Source organism: Aquarana catesbeiana, linkage group LG06, assembly GCF_042186555.1.
Source record: "Aquarana catesbeiana isolate 2022-GZ linkage group LG06, ASM4218655v1, whole genome shotgun sequence".
NCBI lineage: Eukaryota > Metazoa > Chordata > Amphibia > Anura > Ranidae > Aquarana > Aquarana catesbeiana.
This window is the reverse complement of record NC_133329.1, coordinates 357,544,691-357,570,848: the sequence shown is the minus strand read 5'-3', so window position 1 is coordinate 357,570,848 and position 26,158 is coordinate 357,544,691. Positions and strand designations below refer to the sequence as shown.

General features: G+C 41.7%; 1 protein-coding gene across 1 annotated transcript in view; it reads right to left on the bottom strand.

The window, feature by feature from the left end:
- The window catches only part of LY75 (lymphocyte antigen 75), a 211,079-nt gene that overhangs the window by 91,149 nt on the left and 93,772 nt on the right, over positions 1-26,158 (bottom strand). The window contains exons 5-12 of the mRNA XM_073634073.1: positions 22,892-23,002; positions 20,054-20,197; positions 16,952-17,137; positions 14,060-14,214; positions 13,608-13,718; positions 5,690-5,778; positions 2,312-2,478; positions 487-686 (exon numbers count right to left, since the gene is read on the bottom strand). Of these exons, the coding sequence (XP_073490174.1) occupies positions 487-686; positions 2,312-2,478; positions 5,690-5,778; positions 13,608-13,718; positions 14,060-14,214; positions 16,952-17,137; positions 20,054-20,197; positions 22,892-23,002 (1,163 nt within the window). The remainder of the gene's footprint in view (positions 1-486; positions 687-2,311; positions 2,479-5,689; positions 5,779-13,607; positions 13,719-14,059; positions 14,215-16,951; positions 17,138-20,053; positions 20,198-22,891; positions 23,003-26,158) is intronic.

Below are 26,158 nucleotides of genomic sequence, written 5' to 3'. Positions count from 1 at the left end.
CATTCTTATTTTATGTTTAAAATGTTATATACTAACCTATAATCCAGCTCAGGGAAAATCTTTGCTGCTCAACCTCTCAAGAGCTGCCTAGTCTCTGCCTGGTCTCTTCATAGATCTTCCCAATCTTCTCCTACACATTCCACTGCACAATGTAGTTTGTACAACACAGTCTTGAATACAAAATCTGGCAACAAGTTGGTTTCCATGAAGTCTGGATCACAAACACACAGGGTGATATGCAGGATAGGGAAGACTCTGGAAGAAAGGCTGGGCAGCTCATGGGAGGATGTCCAGCAAAGATCTCAGCAGAGCTATGGTATAGGTAGGTATATTGAATTTAAATATAGTATAAGACAATAGGGGAATATCTCCTGAGCACTGAAATTGAAGCATATTAGATAACAAAAATGCTCAGTATGAGGAAGACAGACCAGAGCATAAGTGCAATAAACGAAACATATGAACGTGTAAATACAAAATGCATACTTTGTAGCAATACATTCCTGATCCGGAATGCCAGCCATCAGGACAAGTGGTGACATTGGGTTTTGGAATATCTTCTTCTTGGGCAGATCCAATGCCTCTCTTACATATAGACCGAGCTTTAAATTGCTTACAGTCTTTGACCTCCCATTTCCCGAGAGAGTCTCCTCCTCCAGACATTGCGACACATCCTCCAGAAAAAGCTGAAAAACAGGAATAAAAATGTGTGGCACAAAAACATATTGTTTTTTTCCTTTCACATGTCAAAATGCATTTTTGGCCTAAAGAATAATTCTACCCACAAAAAACATATATAGCAAATATATATTTTTATAATAATATACACATTAAATACATGCATACACATTCATACACTTTTTTTGTGGAGACCAGATCCAGACTCTTCCAGTGGATCAGTTCTAAGGGCCCATTCATTGAATATGTGTCAAGCTGGGTAGTGGTGCCCGATGCAGTCCCATACATAGACAAGGCAATTTGCCTTATATCCTAATGTTTACACCAACACCCTGCATTGGTGTGTGCTGAAAAAAAAAATAAAGTAGTAGGACATGCTGCATTTTTACACAGCGCAGTGTGCCATGACGCACTACACCACATTACGACACACTGCTGTTCCCTAAAGCTTCATGAAATGCCATTTGTGATATTTAACTAAAAACTTAAAAAAAAAAAAAATAGAAAAAAAGGTAAACAAATAGTGCAAAGCTTTTAGTGTTTTGCACCGCATCTACACAACACACATCAAATGGGCAAGTGCTATACAGAGCATAATGGACAGATGCTGGTGTGAATGGGCCTTAATAGCCATCTATTGCTGAATGCAGAAGATCACTGTTACATAGCACTGATCTACTGCTGTAGTGAGAGAAGGTTGAAAGGGCTGCAAACCGCACAAAAGACACGGCATGCAGGACTTTTAAAAACGCACCACACCCACAACGCAGTGGTGTAAAAAGTCCCATAGGATTTAAAAGGAAACATTTTTCTTGCAAGGTAAATACAGCAAAAAAACATATCAGTGTGACAGGGGCCTTAGACTGAGTGCTGAGACCTGCTATAGTTTGAGATTATACTATAAAAACTATACCGGAGAAAAAAGGCAAAAACTAATATCAGTAGCAGCTGGTCCACATGGGGCGCAGGGGTGCAGCCCCCCTAGCACACGCCATCTGTGTGGCCGTGCACTGTGAGGGGTGCTGGACCAAAAAGGTCTCTACCAGGTCTGTCACCCCCTCACAAGCACGTGACCACAGCTGAGGCCTCAATTGGCCTATTTTATGTTGTCCTCGGGGCGCAGAGCACTGCGATACCAGCGAATCGGCTTTTGGCTTCCTGCCCCAGCCAATCAGGACAGGAGTCTGAAGACTGGGTCAACACAGGGGTGTGGTGCCGGGCACCAGGGGATCCGTGACTGCTGGAGGGCTCGGTCTGTAGGGTAAGTATGGACCTGGAGGGGCCCACCAGCGTCCACGCAAAATCCTCAAGCACCGACCGCCACTGTTTACTAATGGGGAAGGATTAGAACCTCTAAGTTTTTCACTTTCAGTTGTTTTTATCAGAAAGATTTGTCACAGTTTCAGAGTCACACATTGATCACATAAGTTTAACGCCTCTAAAAAAATGTTTTATTGCTTTCTGTGTCCTGTTATGTAGATTTTTCCTCATTTGCTATGCTGACAGTTGGTCAAAGGGACAGGATATAAATCCAATGGGGACACAGAGATTAAGATCTGACCAAGGATTTAATGCTTCCTCAAAAACGAATGACTATAGCTCTAAATTTAAACCAACTTAGTGGTCACTTTACCTGGCTCATGAGTGTTCCAGTTGGAATAGGAAAGGTCTTTTTTCCTGCCTGCAGTTTGCCAATAATAATCTCCGGACTTATCAGTGTCTATTAAATTTGTCCAGAAGTACCGCCCCTCGGAATTAGCTTGTTCTTTCATTAGGCTGTTCAGGAATTCCTGTTCGAATCTAAACAGTGATAATAAAACATGTCAACTCAGAGAAGAGTATTCATAACCAAATAAAAAAAAGTGTTATCATACAGGAGAGATTGTGGGTTGTGAGGAATGAAAGTGCTATGTAATAGGGGTCCCATAAATTTCTTTACATATACACTCACATTATATCCATCTATATATCTATATACACCATACACACACGGGCCCAACCCACTGTAATGGATAACCTTAACGTTTCTCAGATTTGGGCAAACTGATTTAACCTGAAATTGGTACTTATCATTTTTTTCCTAGCAAAAGATATGACTGAATTGATGACGAGAATGTGAAAGGACCCTTAGAGGTTAGCAACACAGCAGAGAATTACTGACAGACCTAAAATAAACAACAGAAACTGGAGACTACCTGCAGCTCAAAGAGGCATCATCATCTGATGATAGCTTACACCCAAAGCTATCATCAGATGAGGTAGAACACGTGGTAGAACTCGTGAACAAAAGACCAGACGGCAGCCTTACAAATCTGGGAAACCATTGCCCGATACCGAAAAGCCCAAGAGACACTCACAGATCTAGTGAAACGAGCCTAATCCAGAATGACAAAAGGAAATCAGCCGAATCACATTCAGAAAATGGGTGGACAAAGGGCTGAGAACAATGTCCTGGTTAAGCTGTAAGGCATAGGCTTCCTTAAGTAAGGAGGAAAGTCTTCAACACCATCTTGTCCCTATGCAACACCAAAAAAGGTTCCTTGCAGTGCATCTGAACTAGCAGCCTTATCTTGCAGGGGAAACGGTTAAAAGAAAAACATCCACTTAGGTGAGAGTAGAGATAGGACTGTCTCTAATGGGTTTAAATGGTGGCCTCTGAAGAGCCAAGAGAACCAGACTGGGATCCCATGGGATCCTCAGAGAACAGCCGGGTGAGCCACATGGGAGGCCTCCTGCACAAAGATCTTAATCAAACAATGAGGCCAGCAGTCCCTAATACAGACTAAAAAGAGCAGAGACTCGACCTTTGATGCTTCTGAATGCCAAACACTAATCTAGACAGAACTGCGGGAAGGACAGGATTCACCCCATAGAAAAACAATACCAAGTGAAGCATGATTTCCATGTCCAACGATAGACTTTGTAAAAAGTGGACTAGCCCTTAAGCATGATAGGAATCACACTTAGTAAAGACTCCTGACTCCTATAACATCAGCTTCAACAGAAGCTAAAAGTCTTACCAAGTTGGTTAACATAACAGCCTGGGTCAACCTGGAGTAACGAGAAATACTGCAATGTCCTTCATGTTAAGCCTGCAAAGCAGATCAGGCAGAAGTTTCAGTAGAGGAAGGGCAACGATCAGAGTGTACTGATCTCACTGAGCCACCAAAGCAATGGATCCCTTCACTTTAATACATCCTGTCCAGTTTGTTGGTGAACTTGGAGGTCCACATCAGATATCCCTCGGCTGTACAACAGGTGCTGGAACAAATCCAGATCAAGAGGCCACTCTTCCAAGTCCAGACACCACTGCAGCAAGACTTATGGTTTCTTCCTGATGTTTGATATACACCACCGGAATCTAGATCAGATTGCCCTTCAACAGGTTGGTCCAAGGAAGGGACAGCCTCATCTAGAACCTGTTTACTAGGCCTTGATGAGGTTCTCTCACCTACAAATGCTGGCAGAACTCTACTAGGACTTCTGTTATTCTATGCCAGGAAGGCTATTACTCTTCATTGGAAAAGGCACACAGCTTAAACGGTTGGTGCACCCAATTGTAAGAAGCTTCCAAAAAATACAGGAAGGAAGGAAGGAAGGACCCCCCCAACTCCAGAGACTAGAGCCATCAGGCCAGGGATAGCCTCGTCCTTGGTGTGTTACCAAATTGGCCTGTCCAGAGACCACAGTGATTTGTCCCATGATGGCAAAACTGAATTGAGGAGTTTGATCCTGATACCAGAGATTCTGAAGCATTTCTTGGGAAAGTATTTCTATGGCCTGCAATGTACTCGGGACCAGACCCAGATATGTCAAGTGAGGGGAAGCTACTCTAACGTCTAGACAGAGACACACTGCCCAACAAAGCCCTTTCCAACTGTCCCCTCTGCAGAAGCTATGTCACAATGGGGATTCCACCAGAGTAAAACATGGCCAACACTGGAGCCAACATCTTGGTGAGCACCCAGGGTGCTGAAGATGGGCTAACAGGCAGAGCCACAAACTGGTAATGTATTGGCCCTACACAGAAAACCTCAGTGCTGGGGCGCTGGAAAGATAGGGACATCTTTGATGTTCATGGAGCCAGAAAGTCTCCCTGATGAACAGAGGCATTGATGGATCTGGTTGAAATTGTGGACCAGAATGTAAACATGCAAGGCTTTGAGGTCTAAGATGGGGCAAATGCTGTCACTGGGAACTGGGGCAGTGAACAGGATGGTATAAAACCCCTGAAACAGTTCAATTGGAGGCACTGGATCAAGAGGAGCACAAATCCCATTTTTGTCATTTTGACCAATCAGACATGATCTAACAAATTAAAAATCACAGTCAAAATCGGATGCAGAGAGGAACCCACTTGTGAGTCCTGGCTAGTGGGACATAAATCCATTAATGACCACAAAGATTCAAAAAGGCACCGCTCTTTGAGGTGTCCTGTGATTGAAGGGTCTGATCCTGTAGTAAACCGGTTTACCACCCGCAATATGTACATAATATTCCTCACTATGATGGCCTTGATGAGGATACCATAGTACACACCCTCCTTTTACAGATATCAGCAGCTATTTTGTACAGTTGCTAGCTGTCAAACCCAGCATACCTGACCCCTTTGACCCCCACTTACAAACAGGAACACCAACTAGTCACATGACACCGTGGAGGAAAAATGGCTAATTGGGCCCAATTTGGACATTTTCACTTAGGGGTGTACTCACTTTTGTTGCCAGCGGTTTAGACATTAATAGCTGTATGTTGAGTTATTTTGAGGGGATAGCAAATTTAAACTGTTATACAAGCTGTACGCTCACTACTTTACATTGTAGCAAAGTGTCATTTCTTCAGTGTTGTCACATGAAAAGATATAATACAATATTTACACAAATGTGAGGGGTGTACCCACTTTTGTGAGATACTGTGTTTATATATATATATATATATATATATATATACACACATATACACACATATACATACACATATACACACACACTGTAAAGATTTCTTTTATTACCTGTTTGAGATTGTAAGATTGCATTTTTCACCATACGTGACTTCACTCTTATTGACGAGGTAGCAGTATTCTCCGTGTCTTCTCCAGTTCTACAGACACAAAAAAATTAGAAAGAGTACTTATAATAAGAAATGCCAGAATTCTGAGATTTACAGTAATTCAGATTCTAATTTGCAATCAGGGTCATATATATACAGTTGACCTTGGGGAAAGAAGAGACTAAAAGCGAATCAAAGTGTCCGCTATTACGTTTATTACCAAGGAAAGCCTCCTCTGTTTCCCAGATGTGCTTCTGACCATTGGGAATACCTCAATGGACACTAAAGGATAAGTTCAGCTTTTGGAACATGTTAAATGTTCCACCCATATTTAGTAACATGTTCCAGCAGCTGCAGCCATCCCCTCTCCCCAGTGACAGCAGGCGGGCATCTTCGTCGGGCACCCGCTGTCACTCTGAAAATAACGTGGTCGTGCAGGGCTCCGCCCATGTCACTTATTCACAGTCCTCTGTGAGTGGGAAACTACAAGTCCTGACAACCTTCGCAGCCGAAGGTTGTCAATGAACTTGTCAATGAACTACCACAGGACTGTTGAGCGCTGTGGTAGTTCATTTATTCCTGGAGTATCTGCTTGCCTGTACGAGGTACAGGCACACAGGTACACTGATAGGTCTGCAGGAGTCCTGCATGATACCAGCAACCTGATGATCGATAGTGCATTGTTTTACAGGCTTCCAAAACCAAAAATAGTAAATGCACATTGTTTTATCTTCAAAAAAATGTGCATTTATTATTTTTTGTTAAAAGGTGAACTTATCCTTTAAGGATAATTTCATGGGACTGGCACATAACAGTTAGCCCAGAACTCTAGTAAAGGGAATTCAAATAAGAGGGCCACAGAAACAGGTTTTCTGGGTAATAAACACCCAGCAGTCCCTGTTTAAGTAAATACTTTTAGGCTGCCTTTACAGCGGAAGAAAAACGTGCTACAATGTAATCCTATAGAGCACAATGATCCATTGCGGGTCCGCTGCAATTAGTAAAATCCTGCTTTCTGCATTTTTGGTGCAGTAAAAATACAGCACCAAAAACACATCTACCTGTTGAAAGGTATAGTGTGGCAAAAACGCATCAAAAAGTGAAAAACACATCGCAAGTATAGTTAAAAATGTAAAAACATATATGTGTTTTTACCGTGTTTTTTTTTTCATGGATCAGTGTGAAAGTGCCCTTACTTTTCAAAGCTCAAAATGGCTTGCAAGATAACTTTAGGCTGTGTATTGATACGAGACTCTTTACTGATGAACAGAAACAGCTTTCAAGTTTACCTCCCTGGTCAGTGGAGAATAGTACCAATCAGCAGCAGACGATGCACAACATTTAACATTCGCGTCAAACAGTGCTTTTCTGATTCTTACTAGAGCTCTTTATTTATAGGAGGGGTTTACCTTTTATTTATATATTAAAAAAATAAAATAAATGCACATCTTTTTGCAGGTTAAAAAAAAAAAAATGTGCATTTAGTATTTTTGTACATTGGAGCCTGTAAAGCATTGCACCCGCGAGTGCAATGCCAGGATCCTGCAGACTCTCAGTACACTGCCTGCCCAGATCTCCGATTTGGGCAGATAGTTATTGAATTGCCGAAAGAATCAGTAAACTACAAGAGTGCTCACAGCTGCATTGAGAACTACAAGCTGTTGGCTGCGGTGGCCGACAGTACTTGTAGTTCATTCCTCCAATGAGAACGGAGGTGCACCACATGAAGCAGCAAATCCAACAACTATTCTCCAAGCAAGAAGATCTTGAGAACAGAAGCAGGAGATGTAACCTCCGTCTCATTGGACTGCCAGAGGGGGCTGAGGGTAAGGACCCCACACTTTTCCTGGAGCAACTGCTCATCAAGACTTATGGTAGAGAAGCCTTCTCCCCCATGCTGGCAGTTGAAAGAGCTCATCGTATGCCCGCCAGACCACCGCCACACGGAGCCCCACCACGTACTTTTATAGCCAAAATGCTCAACTACAGAGATAGAGACGCCGCCTTGCGACTTGCAAGGGAGAGGGGTAACATCCCCCTAGACAACGTAAAAATAGCGGTGTTCCCTGACTTTTCGGCGGAGGTGCAGCGACGCAGACAAAATTTTATGGAAGCCAAGCGCAAGCTTAGAAACCTCAACATGAAATATGCCATGTTGTTTCCGGCGCGTCTCCGTGTGGAACATGATGGCCGTGTTTCCTTTTTTGAAGATCCCGCTGAACTGATGGCCTGGATGGAACGCAGAAACAACTTGGAGAAGGCGGATTAAAGTGATTGTGAGTATGTAACTACACATCAATCTTCCACACGCATACCCTACAACAGATGCAACAGCAACTCAATACCAAATTCTCACACTAAGCACTCACCCCCATTTACTTCACCAGTTGTTACCATTGTGAAGATAACCTAAGGGGTAGAGGGACATAGTGGCTACACAAATATACACACGTACTCCCCTATTGTGGGCACCGATCCAGTTTATATTCTACGGATCACTGCTGATACACAATGCTGGAACTTTCCTGGGATAACTTCTTAAGTAACCGAACTATACTCACTACTTTATACACCTCAACGGAGCTCTGGGCTGCTGCAGTCCTGCAATCCACAAGCAGAGTGCAGCGTACTCTGCCCCCATGCAAGTCTGGAATTGACGGCTTAAGAAGAAACTACCACAACAGCATCAATCCTGATAATGTGCAACCCCCAGATATACACCTGAGTGAAGAGAGACTAGTCCTCTCCATGTTTTTTCTTTTATGGAAAGAGAAATTTAGAGGTGCACAGACACTTATCCTACTTCAAATAATTTACTTTCATTACCTTTTTTCTCAATGTGCCGTCAAGGCCGAGACTGCAAAGAAAGTTTTGTTATGGGTGAATGCTAGCATCAGTTGGGGAAGATGCAAAGCAGGGAGGGGGGAGGGGGGAGGGGAAACATACAAGTTGAATTTCAATATATGCGTTTTAATGTTCGAACGTGCAGCACTGACATACCTTATGTTTTACTGGTATTCGAGTGCTGTAAGCAGTGAGTTATATCACATGACCAGAAAGAATCTAACCCCATTTATTTTTTTCCTATCAAGGAGAGAGAGAGGTGGATTGAGACCACCAAAACATATTCTATTACAATTCCTGTATCCATATCAATGCGTCACCCCTCAATATAGTGTCAAGTTTGGGTCCACAGGGAAAGTATTGTCATGCATACATACTGAGACCAATTGGAGAGAATACGTCTTAGGGAAGGGGGAGGAGGGGGGGGGAAACTAAAAAGCTGGATTCAACCACACCCGCTTCGGTTTACATATGTATGACAATGCTATACCCCACGTATATCTGGTGTTCATTTGCTACCCATAACAAGTTATATTGCGGATGTATTGGGAACCTGATACTCTCTGTATTATCTCTCCTAAGAAAAGGGATCTTCAAGCTGGGTACACAGAAATCCATCCCATCTTACTTATTACCCTCTTATTATTTCTTCTTTTACTATGCTACCAGACGCAAAAGCATAAAGAAAACTCAATTACTGATGCAAGCAGACATTGGCTGGGCGAGAGACATTGCAGGGAGGAGGGAGAGGGAAAGAGAAGCTGAAAAAATGAACTTAAATGTGTGCACTTTAACTGATACGTCTGCAACATTAACAAGTCCCGGTTCTATCGGATATCCCCTGGACAAACGCAATGTGTTATATCACCTATCCCTTCTGTCTTACTATTCTACATCGCCCTGCCACAATAGGGCTAAAGGCTACATTAATATACTGATGTATAGTCACAAACAACAATGCCCAAACTGTCATTGAAGTTCCTTACATGGAACGTGAGGGGATTACGAGACAAAATTAAACGGGCGGCAGCTCTCGCATTTCTTAAAAAGCAAAGAGCGGATGTGGTGACCCTGGTTGAGACACACATAGAGGGTAGACTTCAGATGGCACTCCGTCGCCCATGGGTGGGTTGGGCGTTCCACTCGACCCACACAACGCACTCAAGAGGTGTCTCAGTACTTATCGCAAAAACAGTACACTTTGAACTATGCGAGCTACACACTGACCCACAAGGTAGATATATATTTATATCCTCTAAATTACACGGGGAACCCTTCTTGATCCTGGCTGTATATGTCCCCCCCCCATTCTCCACCTCTATACTACTGGAGGGAATTTCCTTCATAGCTAAATACCCAACAGCTCAAACAATATGGATGGGAGATTTCAATAGTACACTTAATGAAAAACTAGACAGACTGAGACCAACTTCACTCGCTATAAACCCTCCCAGGGATACTAGACTCGCCAGGCTTTTCTCACCCTTTCACTTGATAGACACCTGGAGACATAAACATCCACACACACGTAAATACTCCTGCTTCTCAGCAACACACAATACTATGTCAAGAATTGATTTTATTTTTATATCCCAAAATCTGTTGGCACGTCTTCTTGAGACAGAGTTTGGTCCTAGAATGCTCTCGGATCATGCTCCATACTGGATTACCCTTACCTTCCACATAGACAAACCACCAATTTCATGGCGCCTCAATCCGTTCTGGCTGAAGTTGTTGCCAGAGGATGACGACTTGTCATCCGAATGGGAGACCTTCTTCCGGGAAAACACAAACTCTGCCTCTTTCCTGATAGTGTGGGAGACCTTTAAAATACACGCCAGGGCCACCCTAATAACTCGCATCAACAGGATCAAAACAAACTCATCAGACATGTATGAGAAGGCGGAAACTGAATTATCACGTACAGAACACACATATCAAACTGACCCATCCCAAGCTAACGCCTCCCATTTAAAACTACAAACCAGGGTTATGAATCAACTCCAATACGAAAAAGCAAGACAGAAATTATTTTTTGCCAAACAGAAGTATTTTGAGCAAGGAGAGAGAGCTGGAAAACTCCTGGCGTTTCTGGCTCGAAATGAGGATAGGCCCCCAGTGGTAATTGCACTTCAGGGCCCAGAAGGGCAAAAAATCACAGATCCTCCTGTTGTATCATCTAAGTTCAGGGAGTTCTTCATGGACTTATACAACTCTAGGACCCAAGAGGGACCAGATGAGATGACTCCCTTCCTGGAAGGAATAGCATTCCCTCAACTTACGATTGACCAAAGGGAGCTTCTAGAGGTCCCTCTCACTAGGGAGGAAATAGACACCGCAATTGCGAGTTTCGCCAAATCTAAATCCCCTGGCTCAGATGGGTTACCCATAGAATTTTACTCTCACTACAATGAAATAATCACCCCCAAATTACTTACCCTCTACAATACCATGTTTAAACAATTCACCCTCCCAGCCTCTATGGGTGAAGCCACAATAGTCTTAATACCTAAACCAGGCAAGGACCTGGGTAACCCGGAATCCTACCGCCCTATTTCATTATTACAGGCTGATATCAAGATTCTGGCCAAAATCCTAGCCATGCGACTCAACCGAGCGATACTCAGCCTTATACACGCTGACCAGGCAGGTTTTATGCCAGGACGTAACACTTCCTTTAACCTACAGAAACTATTTATAAACATGCAGGCTACACATGAGAATGTAGGCACAAGAGTGATAGTCACCCTTGATACAGCCAAGGCTTTCGACTCGGTTGAGTGGGGATACCTCTGGTGCTGTCTTGAACGATATGGTTTTGGTCCAAAATTCATTCAATGGGTACAATTACTATACCAGAACCCTAAGGCCAGAGTGGTGGCGAATGGATGGCCGTCTCAGAAGTTCGACCTCCACAGAGGCACGAGACAGGGCTGCCCATTGTCCCCATTACTGTATGCTCTGGTTGCGGAACCACTAGCTATTTCTATTCGGACAGACCCAGAGATCATAGGATTAAAAACTGGAACCCTTACAGAAAAAATCAGCATGTACGCTGATGACACATTATTATACCTGGCGGACCCAGGTCCTTCCCTCCACCGGGCTCTTCAGATAATCGAACGTTTTGGGAAATTCTCGGGTCTCAAAATAAATTGGGGGAAATCCCAAGTTTTACCAATAGACACCTTCCCACTTACGGAATTCCAAGCCACCCTACCATTACAAAGAGTAAACACAATTAAATACCTAGGAATAAATACCTCCAACAATTCAGCAGACTATATAACACTCAATATTAAACCATTATATTCCCTTATTAAAATTAAAATACAGTCGTGGACCAAACTGCCCTTAGGAGTATGGGGCCGCATCAATCTCATAAAAATGATACTACTCCCTAAAATATTATATATACTCTGGCATGCCCCAACATACATACCCCTAAAACACTTTAAAATAATGGAGTCCCTTATCAAACCCTTTGTGTGGGGGAAAAATAGACACAAGATTGCATGGCAAACCCTCAAAAACCCAACAGACATTGGAGGCACAGCACTCCCAGACTTCAATCACTACTATATTGCGTCCCAACTCTCCCAACTTTACCATATAGATAAGGTAGACAGTGAAAGATTCCGGATGCTACTTTGCCCACGGTGGGCCCAAGGAACCTCAGATTCTATATATGCTATCACCATGGGCACTAAGACCAATGAAGGTAACATAGACAGAACATCCCTGATATACCAGTACAGACGCATCTGGGAACTCGCAAACAATAAACTCAATATACCCAGACATAACGACTTCACTCCCTTATGGTGTAACAGGGATCTATCAGAACTCCACAACATCCAGGATCCGCGGCCTTGGATGGAGAGGGGTGTACTCTACTTACACCATGTTTGGTCGGGTGGAACCCTTAGGAGTTTTGACACTCTTAGAGAGGAATTCCATTTGGCCAACAATATGGTATTCAAATTCCTTCAATTAAGACATGCAATGCAGGCACAATTTCCACAACTCTCATTACAGTCAGCTTCCAATCCTTTAATAGCAATCATAAAAGACACAGACCCAAAAAAATTAATCTCCTGTTTCTACAACATGCTTACTATCCCAATAGCCACAAAAATAGCATACGGTCTCAAATCCCGCTGGGAAGGGGATTTGGGTAACCTAGAAGATGAGGAATGGGAAGAAGCACTGGACGCGTGTAGGGAGGTGTCCCCCAGACTGTCAGACAGACTGACACACTTATATATAATACATCGCACATACCTAACCCCACATAGGGTAGCTAGATACAAACACAACTACCCAACTTTGTGTCCAATGTGTAAGTCCTCAGAATGTTCATTCTATCATCTCCTCTGGTCATGCCCACAGATACAGGGCCTATGGAAACAGATAGTGACCTTTCTTCACGACAACATGGGCTCACCTGTGACACTAGACCCCAAACAATGCCTGTTAGGGGTATTCCCGAACCCACTGGAAAAATATACCAAGGTATTTCTACAGGAGACCCTCTTCTCATGTAGAAAGATAATAGCTAGGAAGTGGATGCGTCCCTTACCACCCGAGATTAAAGAGTGGAAAGCAGAAGTAAATGGGACACTCCCGTACAAACGAGTGATATACATAAATAGAGGGTGCCCAGACAAATACTATAAAATATGGGATCGATGGATACAGGACTCGGAAACTTGTTCATGATCATTATAAATTGCTTTTACACCTGAAAAATCTCTCCTCAATAAAAGTATAATAATCATATTCTACTTTAAATGATAATATTAATAGAGAACGTCAGTAGAAACGTGCAACAAACCATTCATGTATGTAACCATCTTTATTTTACGTACAATTACCTTGTAATGTATACTTGTATAAGTATGTGCAAATAACATAACTTGTATGCAAACTGTTTCACAATAAAATAAAAAACTTTGTTAAAAAAAAAAAAAAAAAAAAAAAAAAAGCTTTTAACTTTGCAAAAAATATTTGGCAAGTAAAATGTCAGAATATACCTCATCTTGTGGGCACCCAGAGTCAGATGTAGAATTAGTCTTCGTTTTTCCAGGCCTCTTGCATATAGAAGTTGATTTTTCTGTGCAGTTCCTAACATGCCATCGTCCAGTCTGGCAGAAAGTACAAAGAGTTTGTTACCAAGCAATGTAAAATATTTGTGCACTTGGTAATAGACAAACATTTTGTTTACATGTGTTAGATTTCCACGTTGTCCCACAATTCTTTTATATGTACAAAGTTCTTGGGAATACCTACTATAAACCTGCCATACATTCCACATCGAGGGTGGGCTTGCCCACACAAGTATTATCTATTATCATTATTACTGCAATAAAAACTGAAAAAACACTGCAAACAAGAAACTATATAAAAAGAGGGAAATCTTAAAGGAAATCAATAACAAGTACAACTGTGCATGTTGCAACTGACAGACCATCATAAGAAATCATACCGTCCCTGAGAAGGACACACAGCTTGGGGTAACGTTGAATGGAGGAAGGGGTTCGTTTTGATCCCAATATGTAAAATGTGCTTCTGTTCCATCAGACCATTTAAACAGATGAGGGAATGATTCACTCCGAAAGCCCGACCACACATTTTCGTTTTCTATCAAAAAAATAAATGTACAGGGGTAATAAATAAACAGAGAAAGAGCAACAGAAAAACAGAACAGCAACTACCCGGTATAGGTGTTAGAATCACCACCATGTTTTTGTGCCAGTTGCACTATTAAAAATCACCACATGCCAGTTCTACTTTGCTTACTATGGTCACTGACACTTTTAAGTATAACTAAGACCCCTTTCACATGGTGGCGCTTTTCAGGCATTTTTGCGCTAAAAATAGCGCCTGTAAAGCGCCTCTCAATCCACCCCCGTGTGAAAGCCTGAGTGCTTTCACACTGGGGCGGTGCACTTGCAGAACGGGAAAAAAAGTCCTGCAAGCAGCATCTTTCCCACGGTGCAGGAGCGCTGTATACACCGCTTCCCTCCACCACCCCTGCCATTAAAATCAATGGGCACCACTGCCGAAGCGCCTACAAAGCGTTTCGGCAGCGGCACTTTGCATGCGCTTTTAACCCTTTATTTGGCCGCAAGCTGGGGTTAAAAGTGCCCCGCTAGCGGCCAAAAAGCGCCGCTATAACAGGCCCAAAAGCACCGCTAATTTTAACGGCGCTTTACCGCTAAGGCGCCCCCCAGCGTGAAAGTAGCCTAAAAGCAACACTTTTTTTTCAGTTTTGGACAGATTGGAGATGTATAAGAACATCTGTTTTATTTTCTGCTGTCTGTGCCCCGTTAGGGAGATTCTCTCTCCCTATTTGTCCAGTTTACCATTACCATTGAAAGCAAAAAGAAAATCCAAAATTTTGGGTTGTCCCAAGAAAAGGTAAAGCCGGCCATAGATGGTTTGAATCTTGGTCGGTTCAGCAGCCAAGATCAAAACCATGTATGGACAGGCTGATTGTACCTGATCAATCAACTTGGGTACAACCAGCCTGTTGGATTTTTCATGCAATTATTGCCAGCGGGATAGCTTTATGGGAGGGATTCCCCCATCAACACGGACTCTGTTGAATGGGGAATCCATCTATTTTTTTTCCTGCAAAATTGCTCCATCTATGGCTGGCTTTATAGAGAGGAAAACTAGCTCTGGTGACCTTGCAGGAATTTGCTCTCAATTCTTAATTTGGCTATGAGATGGGAAGTGAAGGTAAATCCCCACAATGGGACACAGATAGTAAAAAAAAAACTAACAGGGGTCACAACCCTCCTTTACTTTTTCCCACATGAAAAAAAAAAAAAAGAGAAAAATGTGAGTAGTATTATCAGCATGTATTATTTACTGCTCAGATTTCAGAAAAATGTAGATTTGATGGCCTCAATTTTTTTACTGTACCTGAAGTAGATGGAAAGCAATTATACTGTATATAGAATGTCCTAAATGCTGTCAGTCTCACATGTTTACAACAGACAAATTTATTTCTTTTTGTTATCTGTGGTCAATGAATCGCCATCTCTGCCTTTTGGTCTTTGGTCAGAGCGGACGGTGCTTTTCCTGAGGACAAATGTCAATAAAGGAAGTGACATCACCCTTTCAGGCAGCACTACAGAAAAGCACTGAGATGGAGGAGCTTTATGACGACATGCCTATGAGAATTCAGACAGAGCGATGCACTGATAGCACATGCATGGCTAATGAAGTAGCTGAGCTTCCAGGTCCCAACAATGCTAAGGAGGAAGTTAGCCGTTTGCAAGGCAGCAACATTGTGATGTCAGCACGGCACAGGAAACAGAGGCATATTGGGCAGGATCAACAGATAATAGACTTATTGTAGATTAGAGTAAATAAAAAAAAAAACATGTTGTGATTTAACATATTGAGATACACTTTCTTTCCACAGTCTTTGAATTTTGCCTGGAGAGCCACTTTAAAGGTTATTCTTTGAACGTTAAATGCTTTTATTTATTTCTTTTTTAAAGTGGTAGTAAACCCCGCTTGGTCATTTTACTTACAGGTAAGCCTATAATAAAGCTTACCTGTAGGTAAAATGAATATCTCCTAAATGTGCACTGTTTAGGAGATATTCACCCTGCATGCAGCCAGTGACATCACTGGCGCATGCACTCTGAAGGTCCAACATACCTTGCCAGAACTTTAGAGGTTCGTGTCGGAACCGAGGGCTCCCACGCGAATGACGTCATTGTGGCCAATCACATAGCCGGAGCACGCAAACCCGAAAGACAGACAGGGGGAACATGTCAGCCCTCTCAGCGGTGACAGTACAGTGCTGGATGGCTTTGCTCCAAGGTGAGCATTTCATAATGTGCTAGTATGCGATGCAAACTAGCACATTATGCCATTGCCTTGCAGGTATTTTTTTTTTTTTTTCACAACATCTGCAGTTTACAACCACTTTTAATAACAAACATGTTATACAGTGATGTGCAATTGTTTTGCACAGAACAGCCCGATCCTCCTCTTCTCGGGTCCCTCGACGATGCTCTTGGCCCCTACCTCCTGAATGGCTCTGCATGTCCATTCACTCCCCTGATTGGCTCACTGGCTGTAATTGATAGCAACGGGAGTCAATGGCCCCCACTGCTGTCTCAGCCAAAGAAGAGGGCGAGTCCCTGGGGAGGCGAGGCTCTCGAGCAGATTGCTGGATCGATATGAAGGTAAAAACCTTGAGCCTTTAGAACAACTTTAATCTCAGTTATTTTGACTTTTGTTGCTATAGGATTTATAAAACTCTTCAAGTGGATCCATTACACATTACAATCTACTGGGATGCTTAAACTTTAGTTGCAACACTGAACAAAATGACCACTGCCATGTTACATACCACTCTGGAACTTTGTGACCACTAACTCGACATCCGCAAGAGAGTGCAGGCTGATCAAACTTCCATTTTCCTTTTGGCAAGAAAGTTCAGCACCCTCCCAAATTTCTGGCTGCTGCTGGAGGTAACAAAATCCATTGTAGGCTGTCCAGTTTCCATCACATGTAGTCTCTGAGTAATGCCAATAATCTGCAGATTGTAGTAAGAAAATGACAATTAAATGTATATGTGACAAAACTAGCTGTTAAAATGTGTCAATGAAAATTTTAAAAAGGGAAAGAAAGACCATAGCACAATCAGAACTCAAGTGGATAACATTTATGAGAAGCACCGGGGTCATGAATGGGAACTGTAGTGACCACATGAGATGACACACAAAAATTGAAGGTTAAAAGGATTAAAAAAAATAAATAAATACATTAAATTATATGGGGGGCACTTGTAACCACTTTCTCTATTTTACAGCAGCAGGTGTAAAAGGCGGTAATTGTGCACTGCCAACAGCCACCCCACTGGATTGCTGTTATCTATTCAAGAGATAGGCTTTTTGACCATTTAACCTTCAGATTTCACACCAGATGCAATCAGTGCTCATAACACTAGTGTGGTGGTGTAAATGGGGCACATAGAAAACAATAACAACAATAGTTTTCTTTGTGCCCTTGAAGTGTCAGGTTCAGAAAAACACACATCTCTGCCCATGGTGTGAATGGGGTTTAAAAGTGCAGAACTTAACAACTGCATTCATCTTCATAACTTTTTAGTGCTTTTTTTGTAGCTTCAGTGTACAACTGAAAGTGTACTTGCATTTGCCTTATGCAGAAAACCGCAGCTCTCCGCAAGGGGACACTGAAAACAATTGATTTCTGTGTGCCATGTTTGCACTTCCAGAAAGAAGTCAGCTGCGGGGCAGAGTGGTGCGGAAAACTGCAACATTTCTGCATCAATTAACAGTTATCCAAGTCACCCTGCCTTTTTATGCACTGCAGAATAGAAATGGAGTGCCTTGTGTGGTAAAACGCGTAAGGCGCTCATCCTCCAAAGCCTGCCCAGTGTGATTACAAGATGCAGAGAAAAATTTAACTTTTTTTCTGCATGTTGTGGGAACCCGGCCTTAAAGGCCAAGTTCACCTTTCTGAACACGCTACACCTGTATTTAGGGTGAAACATGTTCAGCTTGCACACCCCTTCCTATGACAGCGGGCAGGGGATCCTCTCCCTGCACCCACTGTCACAATTGGAATACAGCGCAGCCGTGCGGGGGCCCTGCCCACACAACTGTGTCATTCATTCACGGTTTCCTGTTAATGAATAGACTACAAGTACCATTAGGCCTTGTGGCTGATGGCTTGCAGATCTCAATGAACTGCGAGGGCGCTGGTGAGCGATCTCGTAGTTTATTGATCTATGGTAACCGCTATGCTTTCCAGATGATCTTTACCAGGGCCCCGTTTTTTACCTAGATTGTGTTACGGTGACAACATCCAATTTGGTGAGTGGTCTATGGGTGTTTACTATTACAACAACAGGTCCTAATAAGGAAAATCCTCAAAAATAATGATGTTTTGGCTAAAAGGAAACCCGTCCAGAGAGAAATACATAGACGGCAATGCTGAAGATCCTGTTGGCAATCCTGAAGATGCTAATTATCTGGCTGGGCAGTGATCCAATGGCTTCAATAATCTGAGTTTCTGACCTGTAAGAACATACAGCATTTTGTCTGCAATGCACTGTGACGCACAATAACATGTCACAACATGCTGCACCACATTAATAAAATATGGTTAAAAAGAAATGTGAAAAGGCTTTAGAAAACATACTATGGGTGTTAAAAACGCAGTAAAGCATGGCCCATCGCAAGTTTGAACTTCATGCCAGCGTTATGTGTCAACAAGCCCTAACAAGCATCAGGGGTACTGACCTTCCTCTAACTTTAGCGGTTGTACTCTTGTTCAAGGTAAGCAACTCAAATTGCTGAAGCCAACAAAATCAGCATGACAGCCAGCCAACTAGCATTTTGTAGAAGGAAGTCAGTAACAGCAGTCTTCATAGACCTCACAGTACAGGTTTCCGTACTAACAGTATCTGGACATAAAACAGACTTCGGGGAAAAACTCATTAGCTCCCACCTCCCGGTAAGGATGAGCTCCGGCGTGTTCGCACACCCCACGTGCGGAGCCCGCCAGGAAGTCGGCGCTGCGCTAATCACAGACATTGAGACATCTCCCGATCTCTGCAGCCGCACATCAGGACAATGTCTCACTGCCTGTGATTAGCGCAGCGCAGTGCCGACTTCCTGGCGGGCTCCGCACGTGGGGTGTGCGAACACGCCGGAGCTCATCCTTACCTCCCGGTATGTGAAATGACACAGCAAAGTCTTCACTGGGGAATCCCAGCAAGCATACAGAAAGCAAGGCTTTCTTCTTAGAAGACCCAGCACTTTGCAAAAAGGCACCCTTTAATGTTTATTTGTGTAAAGGCTCAAAAAAAAGTTAAAAAAAAAACGCAGGCAATTTTTTAGTTTCCCCTTTAACCACTTCAATAGTGGGCACTTTCACCCCCTTCCTTCACAGAGCAATTTTCAGGTTTCAGCTCTCTCACACTTTGAATGAGAATTGCACGGTCATGCAACACTGTACCCAAATTACATTTTTACAGTTTTTTTTCACACAAATAGAGCTTTCTTTTGGTGGTATTTGATCACCACTGGGGTTTTTATTTTTTACGCTACAAATGAAAAAAGCTCGAAAATTTTCAAAAAAAAATGCATTTTCTTAGTTTCTGTTATAAAATTTTGCAAATAAGTAATTTCTCTTCATAAATGTTGACCATTAATTATGCTGCTACATTGCTTTGGTAAAAATAGAGTCCAGAGTCGGGAGAGCCAATCACAGCACCCATATCTCGAGCTCTGCTCAGCTGGATCCTGTGATCGCAACGATCACAGGATCAGGCCGCGCTGCGAGCGCTCATTCTGAGGACATTCCTGAACATCCAATCAGAACGAGGAAAGGACAACCTGGCCGTTTATGTCCAGTGGCCGAGTGGGAAGTGGTTAATACACTCTGTATATATCATCTATAAATGCAGCACTTGTATACATACCGGAGGAATCATCTGCTGAGCTGTTTACTGGCTTCTTGCAGATATAGGGCAACGAGGCATCACAAGGGAAGGCTTCCCACATTCTGGTGTTCACATTTAATCTCCCACAACTGGAGCCATCAAGAACTGAAAAAGCAGTTATACCTGCCAGGAGAAGGAGGAGGACAGCTTGTATTAGCAGAGTTTAACTGAAACTAGAGTAATTATGTTAATGTCCTAACAAGCCCAGTACAATACAAGCAGAAACATATCAATTAACAAAAGTTACCAAGGTATTTGTTGTGCTTTTGACACATTTTTTGGAACAGCAAGCTTGTGTGACAATCACTTCAAACCCTGAAAACTGGTAGATCTCTGCCCTAAATTTGACTGTCCAGGCTTGATTCTATGGAACATTCACATAAATAATAGACAAAGTCACACGGAGTTCACTATGCATGCTAAATTTTCAAGGAGGAAATCTTAAATATTTTATATAATTTTGGATAGTAAATACTTTACCTGTGAAGGTTAGATGAATGGAAATACACAGATTAAGGGAGATATTCAGACTTTCCAATGAAAGGGACAAACTCAAAAACATTTCTCGTACGTGAACAGAAAGAACCATTTTTGTTTAATGTGTGCTATTTTCATATGGTTTTCATACGAGAAAAATAAAAAAATCAGATACGAAAGACTGCACATGATCAGAAACCACGAACACAAAAAAGCCTTTGTCCTAAGAGAATTTTCGTACAATTAGTACCATCCTCGGTTTCGACTTGCTGTGAAACATTGAGGAAAACTGGATGGTCCTTTGTCTGATTTTCTTATAGTTTGTACTGGGCTAAAAATGATTGTAAAATGATCACCTTGTAAACAAATCCATGCAGTATAAAGTTTCAATGAAAGGCAAAACATTTGTGTATAGATAAAAATAAAAAAATAAAAAAAAAATACCTTTTTTCCCCCTTTTTAATAAGTGATTACATTCCCTCTGGTTTTAGCTGCATAAAGAGCTGGGGGAGGTGAAGCAGCAGCACACTGAGCTTCCCAGTGAATGGCTGTGCAGCGGAGGGGAGGGGAAGGGGGGGTACGTGTCAGGACTTATCATTGGAGGAGAGAAGGGCGAGTTCCCAACATAGCTAGGGAACTGACCACGCCGTGTTCTCATGCCTTGTGTGGTCAGTTGTTAATAGGTAAGCGGAGAGACTGGCAGGAACACCAGGGCTTTCACACACAGGAAGCAATACGAAAAGAGAACAGGATACTTTTTCATACAAGTACAGTGGAACCTCGGATTGCGAGTAACGCGGTTAACGAGCATTTTGCAATACGAGCTATTATTTTGAAAAAATCCTCGGTTTGAGAGTGTTGTCTCGCAAAACAAGCAGGATTTAAGCCTCTGCGGTGTGCAGTACCGCATTTGGCCAGAGCTGCGAGAGCGCCGGTAACACTTGGAGCAGTTCGGATATACTCCGTTCCCGAGGCTTTCCAAGGGTTTCCGAGTGTATCCGAGCGGTCCCCGAGTAGTTCCGAGTCTCTCCGGCGCCCCCCACCTCTGGCCACATGCGGTATTGCATGCAATAGAAGTCCATGTGGAACAAATTATCTTAATTTCCATTGACTTCTATGGGGAAACTCACTTTGATATGAGAGTGCTATGGATTACAAGCATTCTTCTGGAACAGATTATGCTCGTAAGGTTCCACTGTACATGGTACAGCAGCCACATATCAGGAATATGAAATACTGGGGTAACAAACCATTTAACCCAAAATGGAATAATACAAGTTATTTAAGAGCTAACAAAAATATGACTTCAGGGAAACATTGTTTACATGCACTACTTTTTTTTTTTCAGTAAAGCCGCCTGCACCCTGGGATATCTGCTTGTCCTGAAATTTGTAAAACTACCTCCTAGGGCAAGAAACAAAATCAAGGGTCTGTGTTAACAGGCTTTACATTTTTTTTTTTGTGTGTGTGCATTTGAGCTTTTTTGGGCACTTGGGCGTTTCTTCTGCTCAAAAGCGCCTCCTAAAAACGCAAGTTTGGTGTGTGTGTGTGTGGGGGGAGGGGGGGAGTTCTGCCTGTAAGAGCATATGCCTGTAAACTCCTGGAAAGGCCATAGTGTGCATGGACACGTTGACTAACATGGAGGGGAGTTTTCAGGCAGAAGAAATGAGAGCTCAAAAAAGCTCAAATGCCTGTAGGAGCTGCTTCTTTGAGTTGCAGTGTGCATGAGCCCTTAAGATGCTTCTGAGATCATTCAGAATTCATTGACAGGTACATTTAACCTGCAGATGACCTCCTTCTGACCCGCTTCAGACTTGTAAATGAATGCAAACCCTGTCTGATGCAAAACAAAAAAGTCAGATAAAATCCGGTCCCCACGAATTTTCGGAAACCAACTAAAACCATGGATCCTCCAAGAACCTGGACTAAATATAATTTGGCTCTCTGGCTGTAGGGAAATTACAGTTCTTAGTATATCAGTCCGATATTATGCAGAGAAGGCACAACACAACTTAGATTCTCAGGTTACTAATCTCTAGGGCCATGATGGAAGAAATTTGGCTGGGTCAGCAGTTGTATGATCGCCTTCTGTCAAAGGGACATGCTGGGAAATTTTTCTTAATGGCTGGCTGCAGCTAATTGGATTCGGGAGAGGAATTCATCTACCTTGTTTGTTATTTGCTGATGGAAAAAAAATACAACCCCCCCCCCCCAAAAAAAAACCAAACAAACAAAAAAAAAAAAAAAAAAAAAAAAAACCACCACACACCACCACCACACCAAAAACTTGAAAAAAAAAGACCACATTTCTCGTTATCGAGCCGATTCAAAATTTCATACCTTCATCCCAGTTGATGAAATTCAAGGGTTTATTATCAGACCACTGCCATCCACTAGCACTTTCTAAGCGGTTAAGTCCAATCCATACAAAGTCAGGAGGATCCTCCTTTTCTGAAAATAAAAGTTTATTTCCTCAAATACTGATAAAACATAAAATTTAGCAAAATATAATTATTTTGAAATAGCCCTTTAAGTTTTTCATGACAGGGACAATTTATGTCCTGCAACAATCCCAAGTGCTTTAACCATTTTTCCTGTTACAGCAACCTAAAAAGTGCTCAGGAGCAGTACAGTAATTTGGACCTTGGCAAGATGGGCAGACAAATGATATTACCAATTGCAAGGAGTTAAATTACATAGAGAAATAGGAATTATCTTCCAACTGGGGATTTTACAAATCAGGGTATTTCCATGATCTAGTGCACTGTGAATAATAATTAAACTACATTACAATCAAATGCTGACAATCACACTTTGCCCATAGTATTACCATTTTAAATAAATATTTAGAAGTTTACTAGCAAGGCTTTTGCCTCTATTGAAAGGCCCTTTATTTGTATTTGGAATGCTCTGGCCCAATGTTTGAAAAACAGATTGCCATTTTCTAGGCCCCACCCAAAGTCTAATATACTAGTTAATGGCCTTATTTCCCCACTTTAGAAGTGTTACCCTTGGGCAAATAACAGAATGAATTAGGCTTGTATACCAGTGATTTATTATATCTCCACAATACAGGCCCTTCCTTATCCTTGGTCATTCAAGCTATTGAAGAATTTTGTGAATAACAAAAAGGAAGAAATCTATAACAAAGTTTGTTAAAATCCCTGCAAATGTACATGGATCACCCAGAGGGGAATGTTTTATTTTTCAACAAAAGTGGAGTTACTCTTTAAGCTCCATGTTGAATGTAGAACAAGTATGACCCAGTCAATTGGTTTCATTGTGGCTTTGGTGTAGATAGAGTCCTAAAAGAGTACAAAACACTCAAGAAATGGACCCTCAAGATATTGCCCCTGATCATAAATCAAATGAAGAAAAATTAAAGATTCAAAAACTCATAGATTAGTATCTTATATAATTTAAAAGGAGGATGGGAGCGATCGGCAAAGAAACATAATGCAATATCTGAGAATTGCAAACCTGATTTTGCTCAACCACCTCCTAAATGAATGAACAGAAAATCTCAAAAAGTTACTTCAATTCACTGGACCGACTAGAAAAAAGTTTATTTATATCAGACAAGTATATAGTCCCACAAGAGACTTTTTGTAACAACGCTTTGCAATGTACATCAATCACCCAGAGGGGAATGAGTGGAGTTACTCTTTAACTTAATTACAATGATCCTCTTGCCAAAATGTATCTACAGATTTACACTGATGCCTGCGACCGTACTGAAATCCTTCTTCACAGAACCCGACTCTCGTTTCTCATTTATCAACAACCATCAGGTGAAAAAAAAAATAAAAATCAATAAATGCAAAAACACACACACACACACACACACACACACACACACACACACACACACATTTCCACAGTAGCGTTCAAATTTATTTAGACTGAAATACAAATGTATGTGACCGTCTATAAATAAATGAATTTTGAAACACATACATACACACATGTTATAATATATATACACACACACACACACACACACACATACAATTTTTTTATGGTTGATTTATGATTATTTTAAGTAGCGGCACATATTTCACTTATTTTTGGTGTCATAAGCACAGTGCGAAGAGAATTTATTCTCTTTTCTCTTTTGTTTATATGGAGTGCCACTAGTTCCAAAAAGAAACCAGACAAACTAAAAAGTAGGGTTGCACTGATACTAGTATCGGTGCTGATACCGAGTATTTGCACAAGTATCGGTACTTGTACAAATGCACCGATAACTGAAACCAATACTTTCAGGCTCAGTTCTTTGAGCTGTCAGTGGGTCTCCCCTGTTGACAGCTGAAGTGTTAAAGAAGTCCGGTAATTGAAGCGGTCAAAAAAAAAAAAAAAAGCAGCCGGCAATGTTTATTAACATTGCTCAGCCGCTGATACACTAAAAGAAAAAGGAAAATTGTTTCTTTTTGAATCTGTTTCTTCATCTGCAGATCAAAGGGATGAACAAATGTTGCTCTGTTTAACCCTTTATAAACCCTTAATTTACTCTAATCAACCTTAATGAACTCCCTATTCTCCTCCATCTAATTATTTTCCTGCTTTTTTTTTTGTTCACGTCTATTTTATAAACGATAATTAAAACTTTTTTTTTTTTTGCTTTGTTAGTGAATATTTTTATACATATATATTAACATATAGTTATAAATTTCACATTGAAAAAGCGCAAAATTAAAAAAATCTATTTATTTCAATTGTGAATAACTTTTCAGTGTTTTGTACCAATGCTAACAGCTGAAGTGAAAACAAAACAATTGAGGTAGGTATCGGAGGCGAGTACAAAAAAAAAAAAAAAAGTATTGGTATCGGTGCAGCCCTACTGAAAAGGATATGTTTTTATTGTTGGCAGGACAGATAAAACCCCCAATCTCATTGGTACGCCTTGTAGTTTCCTGTACCACGGAAGCACACTTGGTACACGTTCTCTGGGCCAAACAGTTGTTAATAATCCTGGAGGCCCAGGAGTTTTATTTCCACTGATACCCCACAAATACCACCTACGCATTCTGAAATTGGCCTAATGTGGATTGACGTTGAATGCCTCATTTCATTTCAAGATAAGCTCTAAGATAACTTGTTCTTATGGGGAAACCCTTTACTAGCACAACTTAGTGCGATTTCAGATACCACACTATAGAAATCATGTACTCAATCTTGCAATTATAGGAGAGACACAAATTATGCTGTAGTTTCTTCCTTAGCATCATACCACTTCACCATTGCTTTAAGGGACAATTTCGGGACCATCTCTGAATACCCAGTAGTACGAGTGTTAAAGTCGCAAGGCCTCAAAAAGTTAGTATCCACTCTCAATTCCCACTTGCTACACATTAAACTGGGTAAAACGTCATTGACTATTAAGACTACATTGCAGACCATACTACACTGATCAGCCATAACTGTATGACTACTGACTGGTAAAGTGAATAACTTTGGTTATCCTTTTACAATGGCACCTGTAAATGGGTGGGATAAATTAGGCGGCAAGTGAACATGTCATAAAGTTGCTGTGCTGAAAACAGAAAATAATGGGCAAGCAACAGGATTTGAGCAACTTTGACAAGGGCCAATTTGTAATAGCTACAT